Genomic DNA, 20,213 nt, shown 5'->3' on the forward strand with positions numbered 1-20,213 from the left:
TGAGATCCAAGATAGGATAAAAGCTCTTAAGCTAGCTAATGCCTTTATTTCGGACTCTTCCCTTCAAGTTATCAAATTGGGAGCTAAGATCTTAAGTTTCTCTATTCTAGCCCGCAGAGCCTTATGGTTAAAACCTTGGTAGCTATTCCTTACAAGGGAAGGACCTTATTTGGACCTGATCTGAAGGAGATTATTTCTGATATAACGGGAGGTAAGGGTCATCTTCTCCCTCAAGATAAGAGATAAACAAAAAAGGACGAAAGAGCAATTTTCCGTTCCTTTCGAAAATTTCAAAGGAAATTCTTCCTCTTCCTCTTCCTCTTCCTCCTCTAAGCAGGAATAGTCTAACCCTACATGGAGACCCAGCCAGTCTTGGAATAAAGGAAAACAATACAAGAAGCCTGTTAGTGATTCCAAGACAGCATGAAGGGCATGCCCCCGGATCTGGTAGGGGCAGACTTTTCCTTCTTCGTTCAAGCCTGGGTTCAGGATGTTCATTATCCCTGGGCAATAGAAATAGTGTCTCAGGGATACAAACTGGAGTTCAAAGTTTTTCCTACCAGAGGCAGATTTCTACTTTCAAGATTATCTGCAGACCAGACAAAGAGAGAGGCGTTCTTACACTGTGTAGGAGACCTCTCCGCTCTGGGAGTGATTGTTCCTGTTCCAATTCAGGAACAGGGTCTGGGGTTTTATTCCAATCTGTTCGTGGTTCCCAAAAAATAGGGAACCTTCAGGCCAAATTTAGACCTCAAGAGTCTAAACAAGTTTCTCTGGATAACGTCCTTCAAGATGGAAACAATTCGTTCCATTGATCCAAGAGGGTCAATTTATGACAACAGTGGATTTAAAGGACGCGTATCTACATGTTCCCATTCACAGGGATCATCACAAGTTCTTAAGGTTTGCCTTTCTGGACAAATACTTCCAGTTTGTGACTCTTCCTTTCAGTCTTGCCACAGCCCCCCAGAATCTTCACAAAGGTTCTGGGATCTCTGTTGGTAGTGCTTCGATCAAAAGGCATTGCAGTGGCGCCTTATCTGGACGACATTCTAGTTCAGGCGCCATCCTTTCAGCTAGCAAAATCCCACACGGACTTGGTGTTGTCCTTCCTAAGGCCTAGATTTAGAGTTGGGCGGTAGCCGTGAAAACCAGCGTTAGAGGCTCCTAAACCTGGTTTTAGGCTACCTCCGGTATTTGGAGTCATTAAAAAAAGGGTCTAACGCTCACTTTTCAGCCGCGACTTTTCCATACCGCAGATCCCCTTATGTAAATTGCGTATCCTATCTTTTCAATGGGATTTTTCTAACTCCGGTATTTAGAGTCGTGTCTGAAGTGAGCGTTAGACATCTAACGACAAAACTCCAGCCGCAGGAAAAAAAGTCAGTAGTTAAGAGCTTTCTGGGCTAACGCCGGTTCATAAAGCTCTTAACTACTGTACTCTAAAGTACACTAACACCCATAAACTACCTATGTACCCCTAAACCGAGGTCCCCCCACATCGCCGCCACTCGATTAAATTTTTTTAACCCCTAATCTGCCGACCGCCACCTATGTTATACTTATGTACCCCTAATCTGCTGCCCCTAACACCGCCGACCCCTATATTATATTTATTAACCCCTAACCTGCCCCCCACAACGTCGCAGCCAGCTACCTACAATAATTAACCCCTAATCTGCCGACTGCAAAGCGCCGCCACCTACGTTATACTTATGTACCCCTAATCTGCTGCCCCTAACACCGCCGACCCCTATTATATTTATTAACCCCTAATCTGCCCCCCACAACGTCGCCTCCACCTGCCTACACTTATTAACCCCTAATCTGCCGAGCGGACCGCACCGCTATTATTATAAAGTTATTAACCCCTAATCCGCCTCACTAACCCTATAATAAATAGTATTAACCCCTAATCTGCCCTCCCTAACATCGCCGACACCTAACTTCAATTATTAACCCCTAATCTGCCGACTGGAGCTCACCGCTATTCTAATAAATGTATTAACCCCTAAAGCTAAGTCTAACCCTAACACTAACACCCCCCTAAGTTAAATATAATTTTAATCTAACGAAATTAATTAACTCTTATTAAATAAATTATTCCTATTTAAAGCTAAATACTTACCTGTAAAATAAATCCTAATATAGCTACAATATAAATTATAATTATATTATAGCTATTTTAGGATTAATATTTATTTTACAGGTAACTTTGTATTTATTTTAACCAGGTACAATAGCTATTAAATAGTTAAGAACTATTTAATAGCTAAAATAGTTAAAATAATTACAAAATTACCTGTAAAATAAATCCTAACCTAAGTTACAATTAAACCTAACACTACACTATCAATAAATTAATTAAATAAAATACCTATAATTATCTACAATTAAACCTAACACTACACTATCAATAAATAAATTAAATACAATACCTACAAATAACTACAATGAAATAAACTATCTAAAGTACAAAAAATAAAAAAGAACTAAGTTACAAAAAATAAAAAAATATTTACAAACATAAGAAAAATATTACAACAATTTTAAACTAATTACACCTACTCTAAGCCCCCTAATAAAATAACAAAGCCCCCCAAAATAAAAAAATGCCCTACCCTATTCTAAATTACTAAAGTTCAAAGCTCTTTTACCTTACCAGCCCTGAACAGGGCCCTTTGCGGGGTTAGACTTAGCTTTAGTGTTAGGGTTAGACTTAGCTTTAGGGGTTAATACATTTATTAGAATAGCGGTGAGCTCCAGTCGGCAGATTAGGGGTTAATAATTGAAGTTAGGTGTCTGTGATGTTAGGGAGGGCAGATTAGGGGTTAATACTATTTATTATAGGGTTAGTGAGGCGGATTAGGGGTTAATAACTTTATTATAGTAGCGGTGCGGTCCGCTCAGCAGATTAGGGGTTAATAAGTGTAGGCAGGTGGAGGCGACGTTGTGGGGGGCAGATTAGGGGTTAATAAATATAATATAGGGGTCGGCGGTGTTAGGGGCAGCAGATTAGGGGTACATAGGGATAATGTAAGTAGCGGCGATGTACGGAGCGGCAGATTAGGGGTTAATAATAATATGCAGGGGTCAGCGATAGTGGGGGCGGCAGATTAGGGGTTAATAAGTGTAAGGTTAGGGGTGTTTAGACTCGGGGTACATGTTAGAGTGTTAGGTGCAGACGTAGGAAGTGTTTCCCCATAGGAAACAATGGTGCTGCGTTAGGAGCTGAACGCGGCTTTTTTGCAGGTGTTAGGTTTTTTTTCAGCTCAAACAGCCCCATTGTATCCTATGGGGGAATCGTGCACGAGCACGTTTTTGAGGCCGCTTGCGTAAGCAACTCTGGTATCAAGAGTTGAAGCTGCGTTAAATATGCTCTACGCTCCTTTTTTGGAGCCTAACGCAGCCTTTATGTGGACTCTCAATACCAGAGTTATTTTTATGGTGCGGCCAGAAAAAAGCCAGCGTTAGCTTTTCGGGTCGTTACCGACAAAACTCTAAATCTAGCCGTAAGATTCCACGGGTGGAAGGTAAATTTAGAAAAGAGTTCCTTAGTTCCAAATACAAGGGTAACTTTCTTAGGAACCATAATAGACTCTCTGTCTATGAAGATTTTTCTGACAGAAGTCAGGAAATTAAAGATTATCGATACTTGTCTAGCCCTTCAGTCCACTCCTCGACCATTAGTGGCTCAGTGCATGGAGTCAGGTGGCAACAATGGACATCATCCCGTTTGCTCGCTTTCATCTCAGAGCTCTGCAGTTGAACATGCTGAGGCAATGGAACAGAGATTATACGGACTTGTCTCCTCGACTTCTTCTGGAGACAAGGGACTATGTACAATGGTGGTTATCTCTGGATCATCTCTCCCAGGGAACCTGCTTTCGCAGACCATCTTGGGTGATTTTGGCAACAGATGCCAGCCTTCTAGGGTGGGGAGCAGTCTGGGGCTCTCTAAAGGCTCAGGGATCATGGACTCAGTCAGAGTCTGTTCTACCCATAAACATTCTGGAACTGAGAGCGATCTACAATACTCTTCTGGCCTGGCCCCAGTTAGCCTCGGTACAGTTTATCAGGTTCCAGTCGGACAACATAACTTCAGTGGCTTACATCAATAGTCAGGGAGGAACGAGGAGTTCCTTGGCGATGACAGAGGTATCCAAAATAATTCAGTGGGCAGAGGCCCATTCTTGCTGTCTGTCGGATATCCACATCCCAGGGGTGGACAACTGTGAGTCGGATTTTCTGAGCAGGCAGACTTTTCATCCGGGGGAGTGGATTCTCAAGTGGGGTCAGCCGGAATTAGATCTCATGGCATCGCGGCAGAATGCCAAGCTCCCGAGATACGTGTTGAGATCCAGGGACCCCCAGGCGGAACTGATAGATGCTCTGGCGGCTCCTTGGACCTTCAGTCTAGCATACCTGTTTCCTCAGTTTGCTCTTCTTCCTCGAGTAATTGCTCGAATCAAACAGGAAAGGGCTTCGTGATCCTCATAGCACCGGCCTGGCCTCGCAGGATTTGGTATGCAGATCTGGTAGAGATATCTCTGCCACCTTGGAGACGTCCGTTGAGGAAAGACCTTCTGATTCAGGGGCCCTTCCTTCACCCAAATCTAGTTTCTCTGAAGCTGACTGCTTGGAGATTGAACGTTTAATTTTATCCAAGCAGGGATATTCTGACTCTGTCTTAGAGACCATGATTCTGGCTCATAAGACTGTTACTAGAAGTATTTATCATAAGATTTGGGGTAAATATTGCTATTGGTGTGAATCTAAGGGCTACTTATGGAGTAGAGTTAGGATTCCTAGAGTTTTGTCTTTTCTCCAGGAAGGTTTGGAGAAAGGTTTATCGACGAGTTATTTAAAGGGGCAAATCTCGGCCTTATCTATTTTGTTACACAAACCTCTGGCGGATGTTCCAGATGTACAATCATTCTGTCAGGCCTGTGTTCAAACCAGTTACTCCTCCATGGAGTCTTAATTTAGTTCTCAAAGTTCAAGGGGCTCCTTTTGAGCCTATGCATTCCTTAGATATTAAAAGTTCTATTTCTTGTTGCTATTTCTTCTGCTCAGAGTGTGTCAGAGCTCTCGGCATTGCAGTTTGAGTCTCCTTATCTTATTTTTCATTCAGATAAGGTAGTTTTACGTACTAAATTAGGATTTCTTCCTAAGGTTGTTTCTGATCGGAACATTAATCAGGAGATTGTTGTTCCTTCCTTATGTCCTAATCCTTCTTCTCAGAAGGAAAGACTTCTGCACAATTTGGACGTGGTCCATGCGTTAAAGTTTTACCTGCAGACTACTAAGGACTTTCGTCAGTCTTCTTCTTTGTTTGTGGTTTTCTCAGAAAAAACGCAAGGGTCAGAAAGCTACGGCTATTTCTCTTTCTTTTTGACAGAAGAGTATCATACGTTTTGCATATGAAACTGCTGGACAACAGCCTCCCGAGATAGTTACAGCTCATTCCACTAGGACTGTTGCTTCCTCATGGGCGTTCAAAAACGAAGCTTCTGTGGAATGCATTTGCAAGGCTGCAACTTGGTCCTCTCTTCACACAAATTTGACACTTTTGCCTCGGCTGAGGCCGCTTTTGGGAGAGAGGTTCTTCAAGCAGTGGTGCCTTCCGTTTAGATTCCCTGTCTTGTCCCTCCCGTATCATCTGTGTATTCTAGCTTGGGTGTTGAATCCCATTAGTAATTAAGATGATCTGTGGACTCATCGTGTCCTAAAAAAGAAAAGAAAATGTATGCTTACCTGATAAATTTATTTCTTTTTTGACACGATGAGTCCACGGCCCGCCCTGTTCTTTTAGATGGATTGTGGGTTATGTAAACTTCAGACACCTCTGCACCTTGGATTTTCCTTTCTCTTACTAACTTCGGTCGAATGACTGGAGTGGGAGGGAAGGGAGGAGCTATTTAACAGCTCTGCTGTGGTGCTCTTTGCCTCCTCTTGCTGACCAGGAGGTGAATATCCCATTAGTAATTAAGCTGATCCGTGGACTCATCGTGTCAAAAAAGAAATACATTTATCAGGTTAGCATACATTTTATTTTTGTTTTATTTTTTGGTAGTAGTAGTGTGTTTTTTTGTTTTGTGTAACTTAGGTGGTCTTAGGTTAGGGGTCTTGGGGGGTTAGCTGTTAGGGGTTAAATAGTGTAGGGGGGTACTTTACGATGGGGTTTTTGACTGTTAGGGGGTTAATAGGTTAGGGGATAATTTGTGTTGGGGACATGGAGGTTTAAGGGTTAACTAGTTTAGGCCTTATGTTAGGGTATTGACGGTTTAGAGTAAGGAGTTTATTACGGTGGCGGTTTAGGAGTTGATAGCAATGGGTTTATGGCAGATTAGGGGATAACAGTGTAGCGGAGTTAGGTTGCGCTGGGAAATTCTGCATTGGGGGAAGTGTGCATTAGGGGTTAATAGTTTAGAGGAGCATTATATGTGTATATGATGTTTTTAATTATATGCATTTTCTTGTATAATGGTTATTTTTTTAGTTATTGTATTGAATTTGAGAAAAAAGATGAGATCGCCTGAGTTTACTGTAATAGAAAATACAGCACCCCAGAAAATGTTATATATGAGAATGTTAACATTCTAAGTGAAAACACTTACGCTTATGACAAAATTTGAATCAGCACAGGTGATGGAGAAAAGTTTTAATTAAATAACATAACCAAGAGAATGAAAACAAGGAAGGAAACAAATGCTTTTAAATAAAATAAAAGCAAATCATAATATTTTAAAGCCCCTTTGTATGTATTAAAGAAACGTACACTTTTTTTTTATCTCTCCCCTTTAATGTGTTGACAGTGGTCTATTTTACCTGCTGGATTGTGTTTGTTTGCAAACAACTCTTTTACCTTTACTTTTGTTATTTGATACCGCTGCTTTTACCTGTTGTATTCCCACTTACACTAAAAAATATGTAGAAAGGCTATGTAAACAGGAGAACAATAACACTAACCTCCCAGTGGGGCTAGGAGAGATATGTTTGTATCTGAAATAGCTTGCTGTTTTCATTGAGCCCCCCAGCCATAATTAGCATTTAAATATCTAACCTACTAGGCTGTGTGTTTAGATGGAGAAAACATGAACAGGTCTGTTCTTTCTGCAGGGTCAAATGAATATGTCCTTGAGAACAATAGGCAATTGGTTTTAACGAGCAAACCAGCTATTTCAAATAAAAAAATAAACCTGAAGTAACAATTTCCCATGCATTTTAATACTCTGTGGTGGGTAATTTGGAACACATTGCAGAAAAACACATTTCATAGTAAGCCCTTTAAAGTTGTTTTCTGCTTCTTTACGAATACATGTGCATTGGAAAAACATTGATATGTCAAAGTGCAGAATGTCAAATTTTCATTATACACATTTTTTTGTTTTTCAGGAAAGTCAAGTATTTTAACCTGAAAGCCAGTTTTGTTGATGAGCACAGTGTACGTGGACTGACAAAGGCAGGGAAAGAGGTAACGCTCCTCTGTGAGAAATTATTTCATTTATCTATTATATTTACTAATGTTGCACAAGATTGTAAAGCGTAATAAACTTTTAAATGTTCCCTTTTTAATTGCAAAACATATGCATTAAACAAAACGTATCAAAGTGTTCTATGTAAACAGATTTATATAAAAAAAATTCAGATTTTATTTTGAACAGGAGAGGTAGTCCATGATTTTTAACTTTTAACTAATTTGTTCTCTTTGTATCATATCTTGAAAAGCATACCTGGGTAGGTTCAGGAGCTTGGAGCTAGTTTCTGATTTCTGGCTGCACATATACTCCTCTCATCATTTGGCTTATTGATTAAATAAGTAAATTAGAAAGTTGCTTAAAAAAAGGAGAATTCCTGGCATGCTCTGGGAGTTCCGGAGGAGGAGCTTGTACACAAGTCATGCAGTGCAAGTTTCCAGATCCCTGCAGCTGAGTAGTGTATTTGCGCCAGGTGACTAGGGCGAATTTTCTGCAACAGAGCTTGGTATCACTCTGGGGAACCCCTGTAGTGCACTTTGATCTCGCTTTGAAATTGTATCCTAATGCCCCAGGAACTACGATACCCAACGGCATTACCAGTGGCATGGCGGCATCTTATTCAAACGCAGGCAGTCCCTCCGTCCCACCGGTGCTGCGTGAGGTGGGTCGATAGCCGATTTTTAACAGCTACCTTCGTACACTACACTGGCAAGGGCATATTGTTGATACTTTATTACCCTGCACAGTGTAAAGATTGAACGAACGTGAGGCTCGCCTTCCAGGAGGGTCTCTATGTATTCAAGGTGAGTGTGGACGGAACCGGCTCTTTGTACAACCTTGCATAACTTATGCTACTAAGAGGGCAGGTCAAGACTGAGGGGACATATTGAGAGACGCTTTCTCCTCCAGAAGCCCATACGAGATTAAGTGTATATACCAACTAACAGAGAATACTGATGATACGCATACCCCTCTCCTGATACCCATATCATATTACCTCCTTTTCCCACAACATATAATTAAATCCTCCAAAGACGATTGTTTCCAGAAGTATACCTTGGCTGGAAGTATTAGCTGGGAGTAGTAAGATTTAAGAGAAGGGGAGGAGGAAGCCCTAAGGAAAAAGATCAAACCTAGGAATAAAGTAGAGGGTTGTGTTGTTGAGCTTTAACTGCGGAGGAATCTTTTTACTCTTGCTCTGCGAAAGCTACAATTTGAGGCACTTGTATTTGCTCAGGAAATTGAGTTGTAAGAGGAGAATTAATCCTTGCAACTGCTTATTGTGTGCATATGCCGAACTTTAGGGCATCTATCAGTGACTAACTTTTTTCTTACGCAGGGATGAGATGGCAATTACCTCTGTGCGTTTGGGTTTACTGAAGAATAAGAAAATAACTGGACTGATTGCAAGCTAATTTAGCTTTAAGTAAATTCAATATATTATTTATAGGTCATATTTTTTTTTGGTATTTTTTTTTGTATTTTTTTTGTTCTCTCTCTTCCGCTAATGCTATGTAGCGGTCTCTAGAAGATCTTATACTTGTTGATGCTGTATAATTATTCTGCTCAATATGTTATGATTCTATGTGTGTAGTTAATCTACTTCACACAAGGTCCAACTGATTTTCTATGCCTTGTATTGATGCAGAGATTTCTGTCTCTTGGTTGTATTTTTAACATATTATAGGCTTATAAGATATTTACCAGATAATATGCAAAACTGCTTGCAATCTGTTTTTCTTGGTATTCTCTTGCGAAGGTCTGTAGAAGGTATCACACTTAAGTTTAATGTTTAACACTTTTGCCTAACATACTGCTGATGTATATTATTGGCCAAATTTTGATACACTCTTGAGTAATCAACTCTAGCTTTAGCTGATAATATAATCTTTTTTTCACTGTGGTTTATTGAATAATAAGAAAAAACTAAGCATTATGTTAGTCTATTTATCTTAAATCCAGTGCATTGATGGGTTATTAGAATTGTGAGCATAACAAACTGTTGTGACCCCCAATGTTACAGAGATGTTTGCTCCTATACTGTATTTTTAGTAGCTTATGGATATATAAGAGCACTATCAGATAACATATGTACTACATGTAAATTTTCTCTCTTGTGGTTAATGCTTAACACTTTTGCCTAACATACTGTTGATTGCAGACAAACTTGACTACATTCATATTTTTGGCCAAATTTTGATACACTCTTGAGTAATCAGCTCTAACTTTAGCTGATAATATAACCTTTCTTACTGTGGCTTATTGAATAATAGGGGAAAAATAAGCACTATATTAGTTTATCTATCTTAAATCCAAAGCATTGACGTGATATTTTAGAATTGTGAGCATAACTAACTTTTGTGACCCCTATTGTTACAGAGATGTCTGCTCCTATACTGTATTTCTGGTAGTTTATAGATATATTAGATCACTATCCGATTATATACTGAACTACAAGTACATTTTTTCTCTTGTTACTGCTCACGATGTGCAAGCTGCTCAAGATGTATTTTACTGTCTAGGATAAATAGATCAAAGTACTGCCTCTTATGTAGAGGGAGTTTTAGGGGAATACAATTGCTGTGCTGGAGAAGCTAAGTGCTGATCTAATACTGGTTGCTTTTTGGGCTACTCAAACTTTCCTAACTAGATCTGAATTAGGCTTAACACTTGTCTTCACTGACCTATATTGGGCTGAGTAACCGAGAATAGCAGAGTAGCTAATGAAACCCTGGTCAACCCAGGGATAAAAAGGTATAAGATTACACACATTCACATACGCATACTTTCTTTTCTCTTTAGCCATCTTGCTCCATAGTTCAGAATTTTTAGAGGCATAGCTATATTAAATATAAAAGTTGCTTAACTTTACAGATTAATATTCCTATCAACACTATTATTAAAGAATCTATAGAGCCATAACTGGTCGTATTCTGTTTCCTTGTGTATCTCACACTCTTAATCCTTCCCCCTTTTTTTCCCCCATCTATTCTTGTAGACCCCCCCCCCCCCCCCCCCACACACACACACACACTTTTTTTTTTCACAATTAGTATTTATTTCACACTAACATGGATAAATTTGTTACACCCTCTTACACTAAAAGCACTTCTCCAGCCATGGCTTCTAATTCTAGAGATAGGAAAAATGAAAATATAACTGAAACTTCAGCTGAAATACATCCAACAAATACTAGTCCTCTCTGTCCTCTCTGCCATAATGAACATATTGGATATGCATACATTAGTAGAAAACATTTCAGTGGCACTGGCGCCTAAATTTGACCTAATTCGATCAGAGATCAAGCAAGATATTACAGCACTAGCTACAAAAGTCAGGCATTTCTCTAATAGACTCCAGGAAGTGGAGCGAAGAGTTTCAGATCTTGAGGACATTAATGAGGGGTATAATTCTAAACTTGAAGCTAATAGCATCACTCTTTCTAAATTGCAGCTCAAGATTGAAGATCTGGAAAACAGATCTAGGAGAAATAATATCAGGATAGTAGGACTCCCAGAGAATAAACAGTATGACGATCTGAAAAAATTCATCTTGTTTACCTTAGCTCAGCTACTGAGTATTTCTCCTTCTTACCCCCCTATTATTGTTGAGAGAGCACATAGGATAGGGAGACTCAATGTCAGTGAATATAGAGAAGTCAAACCAAGGCCAATTATAGCCAAACTTTTAATCTTTCAAGATAAGGTCACTATTATGCAGTACTATCGTAAGGCTCAACCTATTTTAATTGGAGATGCAAAAATCTTCTTATTTTCAGGACTTCTCCTATGAAACCTCGTTAAAGAGGAAAGAACTATCTCCACTATGCTCTAAACTTTTAAATCAAGGAGTGCAAGCCACCATAATCTACCCTGCTAGACTGAAAATATGGCTGAATGGCCAAAACTATTTTTTTGATAAACTGAGAGGCAGAAGAATTTCTGAGAGTTAAAAAGATATTTCAAATGGAAGATGTCTGAATATAATTGTTTTGAGGTATCTGGGTTCTTCAAGAAATACAATTGTTCTAAGTTGGGCTCAGAGGGTGCGGGGAGCGAGGGTAGACAGGTTTAAGATAGTTTCTTGGAATATTGGTGGCATCACCTCCACTATTAAACGGAAGACAGTTATATCCCACTTGAGAAAAATGAATACTGACATAGCTTTCCTTCAGGAAACTTATTTAAAACTGTAGGAGGTTCCAAAACTAAATTCTTCATGGGTTAGGGAAGTTTTCGCTTCCTCAAAGTGTAGAGAGGAAAAGAGGTGTTGCTATACTGATAAGGAAAATTACTGATTTTGAGGTCCTACACATAAATGTGGACCCAGAGGGAAGATATTTAATGTTGAAAATCAAAATCGCTAAGTCTTTATACACACTATGTAATGTTTATGCACCTAATGTTTTTGATCCAGTGTTCTGGGATACCTTGCAATCAAAAATGTTGCTATTTTCAGAAGGCTATTTGATAGTTGGGGGAGACCTTAATATGGCACCACAATACACTTTATATAGGTTAGGACAGAATCCTAAGTATCTTAAAAGTAAGAGAGATAACTTAGAGACCAAGATAATTAAAAAGATCTCCCAGAATCTTATGGTAATAGACATATGGAGGGTGCAAAACCCTGATATAAGAGATTTTACTCGTTTATCTAAAGTACACAAAACACTTTCCAGAATTGATGTATTCCTCTTAGATGAAAGGCGCTGCAAACTGCAAGTCAAAGCAGGAATATCACCCATTTGTGTGTCGGACCATGGCCCTATTTATCTTGAATTTCAGCTTAATGATCTTGAACTTTAAAACTTCCCATTTTCATTTCCCCCTATTTCTCTCAACAAACGTGAAATTTAAAAATTGGCTTAGATCAAAGTATGAAGAATACATTAGTTTCAATCACGAATATATAGGCCACCCGGCGGTTTTCTGGGAAGCTGCAAAAGCGGTTCTCAGGGGGGAGATTATAGCCTATACTACCAGCCTAACAAAAAAGCTTAAGGTGAGAGAGAAAGAAGTATTAAGATTGGTAACATACTCGTATAATAATCATTTATTAGAAAGAACATCTACGAGTTGGCTTAAATATACGAGAGCGAAAAAAGAGAGAGATACCTTCTTGGTATATGTGTCAACACAGAAAGATCTAAAATTCCAAGATAAACTTTATAGATACGGTAATAAGGCAGGGAAAATTCTGGCAAATTTGGTAAAAAGAGATAAAAGATCCCTAGGGATTGATATACTCCAAAATGAAGGAAATGTTCTTACAGATTCAGGAGATATCTTAAAGACTTTTTTAGATTATTATCAAGAGTTGTACTCCTTGAAAGACTCGAATAACTCTCAGCATGATGATTTTTGGGGTAAAATTACCTATCCGACTCTTACATCTGAATTAATTGAGAACATGAACTCCCCTATTTCTGGGAGATAAATTACGAGAGCAATTCAAGAACTTGCATCAAATAAAGCCCTGGGACCAGATGCCTTACCCAATGAATATTATAAGATTCTCTCCCCACTTATTGTACCACATCTAAGCAAGCTTTTTAATGATATGTATATTGATAGTTGCCCGGTCTTTCCCTATTTCACTGCTTCACTTACTACCCTAATCCTCAAGCAGGGGAAGGACCCCAGGAAAAAAGAGTCATATAGACCTATAGCTCTTCTGAACTCCAACTATAAGATATTCATGTACATCCTAGCAAAAAGGCTACATCCTCTTTTTTTCTAATATTATACACAAAGATCAAGCTGGGTTTCTCTATAAGCGAAACTCCTCAGCTAAGGTAAGAGAACTGTTGTTAACTATTGATTACTTCAAGACTCTGGGGGGCTCGGATCTGGAGGTGAGAGACGGCACCCCTGACTTGGCAATTATCTCAATAGACCCTGAAAAGGCTTATGACTCAATTCACTATGATCATCTTTTATTTTCATTATCTCAGTTTGGTGTTAAAGGCAAATTTCTTAAATTTATTGAAAATCTGTACAACAAACCACACACAAAACTAATAGTTAATAATCTAGTATCCCCGGAAATAAGGCTGGAAAGAGGAACACGTCAGCAATGCCCTCTCTCCCCCCTTCTGATTAGGCAACAACTGGAAGGTATAAAAATAGGAAGGAAGGAGCTTAAAATAGCTGTACAGGTAGCCCTCAGTTTACGCCGGGGTTAGGTTCCAGAAGGAATGGTTGTAAATCGAAACCGTTGTAAATTGAAACCCAGTTTATAATGTAATTCAATGGGAAGTGAGGGAGATAGGTTCCAGGCCCCTCTCAAAATTGTCATAAGTAACACCTAATACATTATTTTTAAAGCTTTAAAATTAAGACTTTAAATGGGAAACAGCATTATAAACCTAATAAAATAATCACAAAACACAGAATATATAATTAAACTAAGTTAAATGAACAAAAACATTTGCTAAACAGCATTATAAACCTAATAAAATAATCACACAACACAGACTTCACTTGCATTTTTCTGCAAACATTTCTTTCTATGCATTCCAATCTGGACTGATTTATAGACAGGAAGATCTTGTTCCTTTGAAATCTGCTCGATAGCTCAGGTCTGGTTAAACTGATTAATTTCAGCTTGCTTGGCTTTGCTGCAACACAAGCGGACAGCTCCACCTATTGGCTATTTTAATAAATGCACTGCTTCTCAATGCTTTTCAATAGCAGTCACATGACTGGAAAAAAAGGTTGTTATTCTGAAACGGTGTAAATTGAACCGTTGTAAAACGAGGGCCACCTGTATATGCGGACGATATTCTTCTTTACTTAGCAAATTCTAGAACTAATATACCAAAGCTTTTATCAATTATTGATCAATTTGGGTCCTTTTCAGGATATTGGGTTAATTCCTCAAAGTCCGAGCTACTTTGGATCAGGAAAAATAAGGAGTCTCTCTAATAAATATACCCTTTAAAATTGTTTCTGACGGGGGGCGGGGCTAGCTACTGAGCTGTGAGGACGTGTGTGTGCAGAGCTCCCGAACTTAAACAGATATTTCTTGTAAATACCTTAGTTTATTTTTCTTTTTTACCACAAAAAACAATTCAAGTATCCAGGTGAAAGCTGGATAAACACGGGAGCAGCTTCTCCTGAGCTTTTCATTAAAGCTAACGGCTCCGATTGTATGTACTGCCACAGCGGCTTGTGACGAGAGGAATTATACTAAGGAGGTTTTGGCAAGCCCTAAAACGGATTGCATACTCCCTTCCAGCATCACAGTTACCCCACTCCGGAGGGTCGGGGCTCCGCTCCGGAGAGTTACATAGGCCGGCTGCAGATAGAAGGAAGGAGGAGGTAAGCGATTCAGCCCACTGCACGTACCCGGAGGTATTGAGCTGCACGGACCTGCTCGCTGTCATCGGGGGAAACCCCATACCACAATCCTCTGTTCAGAGGCTTTTAGAGAACCCGGCCACGCCGGACACCAGAGCGGACACCCCAAACAACAGGGGTAGAACGATTCTCACAGAGAACAGGCTTAGTGCAGTGGCGCGAAACTCCGCCATCTTGGCTGCAACCCTCTAAGGCCTACGGGCCTCCCGGATCCTGCCCGCTTACGAGCACAACCATAGGAGACCTGGAATAAGGCTGAAAACCGGGGAAAAAAGGGTAAGCAATCTACCTAAGTTTTATGTTTACCATTCTGGGCCTCTGATGGGTGATGTCTAGGCCAGACCCTTAGAGGGAGTTACTGAACTCATTGATATATTGACTGGGCCTTTACTACCACGTGGCTGATTAGACCCCCATTCACTCAAACGGCTAACGGCTGGACAGCAAGGGGACAGTTGATTCCTAAATACCCCAGCAGAGAATAGAATAATCACCCTATAGACTTTCTAATTACACAAGAGGCGTCTTTTTCTTTTTGGTCGCTGACTGCTGTGTGCACCATATAAAATTATATCAATGTGCTGAGGCACCCACTGAGCCGGTCAGTTCCTTTCCACATTATCCCTGCAAGAAACAACATAACTACCTCCTAAGCCTAAGGGGGCAGAACTAGAGACTGCACTTTGGGATCCACTTTAGGAGTGTTTTCATTGACGGACAAGTAGTCGCCAGACTGAGAAACTGCAACTGGCCTATTACTAACAGATCATACACATCCTGCCTCACAAGTTTTATGTTCCACTCATAACTGTTACAATGCATGCACAGTGAATGAAATGAGGTGAGGGTGAAGGGGTTCAACTTGCTCTTTCCTTTCTTTTGCAGCATAGATCTAGATTCATGCTTTGAACTTTGACACAGTAACCTCTCTCCCATCGTTTAACCCCTGAGCTGATTACTAAACCAAAGTGATACTACTTACTTACATACTCTTTTTTTTCTCTTCCTCTGGACCCCTATCGCATCACATGATGAAGAATAAAACGCAAACAGTCAAAGAATGCCTATCAAAATCCCAACTGAAACACAAACAGGTGAATAAAAGCTCCCCTACCCAAGGAGACTCTTTGAACACCAGCCTAATAGAAATGGCAGCACCTCTCCCATCGGAAATTCAAAATAAAGAGCTGCTTTCTCAAATTAAATCCGTGTTCCAGGAAGAGCTTAAATCCGCTTTGTCGGATCTCAGACAGGATATCAAGGAAATTGGTACTCGCACTGCTGAACTGGAGGAAAAAACAGATGCAATAGCAGAAGAAATACCTCAAATACAAAAATCTATCTCAGAACATGCAGAATATATAAATAAACTAGAGGATCAAATAGAAGACCTTGAGAATAGATCCCGCAGATCCAACCTACGAATCAGAAATCTACCGGAAACATATAAAAATCTGGACGAGACCATGACCTCTCTATTTCATCAACTGGTCCCAGATGTAGAACCAGATAAGCTCTTAATGGACAGAGTACACAGAGCTCTTACCAAACCCCAACAGTCCTCCACAAGAGACATTGTCCTCAAACTCCACTATTTCCATGTGAAGGAACTAATCCTCAAAGGGGCTAGACAATTGCCAACAATAAATTTTGAGGGCCACTCTATCCAAATTTATGCAGATGTAGCACCAATCACATTACGGAAGAGAAGGGATCTCAAACCCATTACGCAAGCCCTCTCGAGGGCCCAAGTTAAGTATCGATGGCTGTTTCCTTTCAAATTGGCTTTTTCATATAGTAATGTCACTTATGCTTGCTCGGACTTGAGTGAGGGACTATCGATTCTTCAAAGATTGGAGATCCCCTTTGATCCCCCTCAAACCCCCCTTAACAAAAACCCCCAGAAGAAACACATTCAAAGGGAGTGGACCCCAGTGGGCCAAACGAAAAAACATAGGAAAAATAAGACTGTCTCAAATATCCATTCAGAAGCTGAGTCCCCCTCTGAAGAAGAATCCTCCCCGACCTGACAAAACAAAAGGTCCAGAAGAATCTTAATTCTCAAGTTTCTAAAGCTTTGGTTTACTGAAAGTGGACCTGAGGCTAACAGGCCCTAACAACATAAAATAACAGTTAAAATGGCTTGCAGGTCCGAGAACTTTGTATCAGTCAAGTCTGCACATCCTGTTTTTTGCAGGCTTGGCTATTTTTTGGCCTCACTCAGGGGTCGTTATCATTATCGTTGAAGTTAATGATGTTAATACTGTCGTTATAATTAATATTACCTCTATAGAGTGTTGTGAATGTCATGATTGTCACTAGTATCATTCATAAGTTTGTTTGCACTATTTCTTTTCTCCTTCCCTTCTTTCCTTCTCCTTCCCATCATCAAACTCAGACATATGTCTTCCTACGCATTATCTCTCTTGCCCTCTATTTCTCTCGCACATTTCACACTAATTCATCCCTAACCCCCTCTTATTGACCCTCCTCTTTCCCCTACCCCTCTTCCCCTCCCTCTTACACTCTTTTTTTAACGCTTCTGGTCATGACACAAGACACAAAACTTGTATTTTCAGCCATACCATACTACCACTGACATCCAACACTCACTCAACCCTTCCACCCTCCCCTATCCCCCACCAATCCTCCCATAGGAAGGTTTGCCCTAGGCACCTGTAAAAGTGCCCTTCACCCGCCTCATTGAAATGTTACTCCCTGACAAGGGAAACCATTGTAAAGTTTAAGTTTAATTTTGCTCATTATAATATGTGTTTTGTTCGTTCAGGCATGTCATCAGATGATTTTGATCTCTTCAAATGTATTACCTCATTTGCAACTGTGCTTCCCACAATGTGGGATGGAAATAGGTGTCTCTCCATGGTTTGGCCTTCAGGTAGGTCCCGGCTCTCTCACTCTCAGATCCTCTCAATGTGTTGGGTCACATCCAAAACCTTATACAGCTTGCAGTTTTTTACTCACTTGCAAATCCTTCGTAGGGATTCAATCGATACTAAAACACCTTTTACCCCAATATGTCTATAAAAATCCTCTCCCATAATGTCAGAAGGCTTAACTCCGATATGAAAAGAAAGAAGGCTATCACTACATATAAAGCATTACATGCCCACATAGTATTATTACAGGAGACTCACTTTACCAAAGATTTCACTCCCAAGTATTGGGATAAAGTCTTCCCAACACAATATCACGCAATAAGTGGGGAAAAAAAATGCGGGGTCACCGTTTTAATTCATTCCTCCCTAAATTTCAAAGAGGAAGAAATTATTAGAGACAGAGAAGGACGTTTTTTGCTGGTTAGAGGTTTAATTCAAAATACCCCGATCCTTATCGTTAATGTCTATGCCCCAAATGAGCGCCAGGGCCCCTTTATTACTAAACTAAGCAAATTACTGACCCAATGGAAAAAACATAAGATTATCATGGGGGGCGACTTTAACTTAGCTCTGGACCAAGATCTAGACAGAACGACTACCAAATTTTTAAAGGTCAGACCCCCTAGCTCAACCATAAACATTCTGAGAGATTTTACCTTAGACCACAATCTGATAGATAGTTGGAGGTCTCTACATAACAAGGCTAGGGACTACACCTATTTCTCCCCAATGCACCTTACCCAGTCCAGACTAGATTATATTTTTCTTAGCCAAATCCTGGTCCCTCTACTAACAAGCGCTAAAATAAACAACTGCCCTTGGTCAGACCATTCTATCGTGGAAACCACTTTAGCGGGAATTATCAACCCCGCTAGGACCAAATCCTGGACCCTTAACGCCAACCTAATACAGGACGCTTTAGTCTCTCAGAAAATAAGGGAACACATTATAGAATTCATTAGACTAAATACAGATAGCACGCCTAATCCCATTTTTATCTGGGGAGCGCTCAAAGCCTATGTAAGAGGCAACCTGATTACTGAATCCAGTCACAGAAACAGAATACATAAAGACAAAATGACACAACTACAAGCTAAGGCTAATGTGTTAAGATCCCAATTTACAGCTAATACCACTAAACAAAAGAGACTAGAATTGAAAACCATAAATGAAGAAATAAACAAATTACTAAACAAAGAAGCAGCTAGATCTATTAAACAGATCGACTCACACTACTACATATATGGGAATAAGCCCGACAGAATGCTAGCCAACAAACTCAAGGAAATAACTAGATGTACTACAGCCCCCCAAATACAATTATCAGATCATAAGAATACCAATGACCCCCTCCAAATTGCGAACACCTTTGCTGACTTTTATCACAATCTTTACAATCTCCCCACACATCAAGGTCGGGTCGACAGATCCGCGAAATTAGATACTTTTTTAAACGCAAACTCACTCCCAACAATCACTGAGGACGAAAAATCTAGACTAAACGCCCCGATCTCTGAGATGGAGATAAAACACACCATTAAAAACTTAAAGACTTCCAAAACACCTGGTCCGGATGGTTACTCCGGAATTTTTTACAAATTATTTTCAGACGAACTAGCTCCCCTGTTAGCCCAGGTATTTAATTCTATAATGCAAAAAAAGGAAATTCCCAATGAGATGCTAACGGCTAGAATAGCAGTCATCCCAAAGCCGGGTAAAAATAAGCTTCATTGCCAGAATTATAGACCTATATCACTGATAAACCAAGATATGAAGATATTTACAAAAATTCTGGCAAACAGACTAAACCCTATCCTTGAGAGACTGATCCATCCGGACCAGGTAGGTTTTATCAGAGGCAGGGAAGCCCCGGACAACACACGTAAAATAATAATTGACTTGATCAACTTTGCCACTACTGAAAAGACGCCTTCTCTGTTCCTCTCTTTGGATGCAGAGAAGGCGTTTGACAGAATTAACTGGGAGTATATGTTCGCAGTATTAGAGAAAACAGGTATTTTGGGTGCTTTCCTCGACGCCCTCACCACACTCTACTCTCACCCGTCAGCTTTTGTGAAACTGTCAGGATATCAATCCAAAACGATACCAATTAGGAACAGAACGAGACAAGGGTGCCCCTTGTCCCCTTTATTATTTGCCCTTTGTATTGAACCATTAGCCATTCAAATTAGAAATGACCCTAATATCTCTGGACTTCAAATAGGGGGCAATGACTATAAGATTTCATTATTTGCGGATGATATCATACTATCACTGACTAAACCCCTCCTATCTCTCCCCCCCCCTATACTCGATGCTCCAACAATATGGTATTTTATCTGGATATAAAATAAATAGGGATAAATGTGAAGCTCTTGGAATAAATCTGCCCCAACACACTAAAAAACTATTAGAAATTAACTTCTCCTTCACTTGGGCCCATAGAAAGCTTAAATATCTAGGTATCAATA

The 20,213-nt window shown here is 39.9% G+C and overlaps 1 protein-coding gene across 1 annotated transcript in view; it reads left to right on the forward strand.

Annotated features, from left to right (window-relative positions):
* Window positions 1-20,213, forward strand: part of TXNRD2 (thioredoxin reductase 2) — a 566,113-nt gene that overhangs the window by 118,672 nt on the left and 427,228 nt on the right. The window contains 1 exon segment of the mRNA XM_053701924.1: window positions 7,399-7,477. Coding sequence (XP_053557899.1) covers window positions 7,399-7,477 — 79 coding nt within the window.

Source organism: Bombina bombina, chromosome 2 (genome assembly GCF_027579735.1).
Source record: "Bombina bombina isolate aBomBom1 chromosome 2, aBomBom1.pri, whole genome shotgun sequence".
Taxonomy (NCBI): Eukaryota; Metazoa; Chordata; class Amphibia; order Anura; family Bombinatoridae; genus Bombina; species Bombina bombina.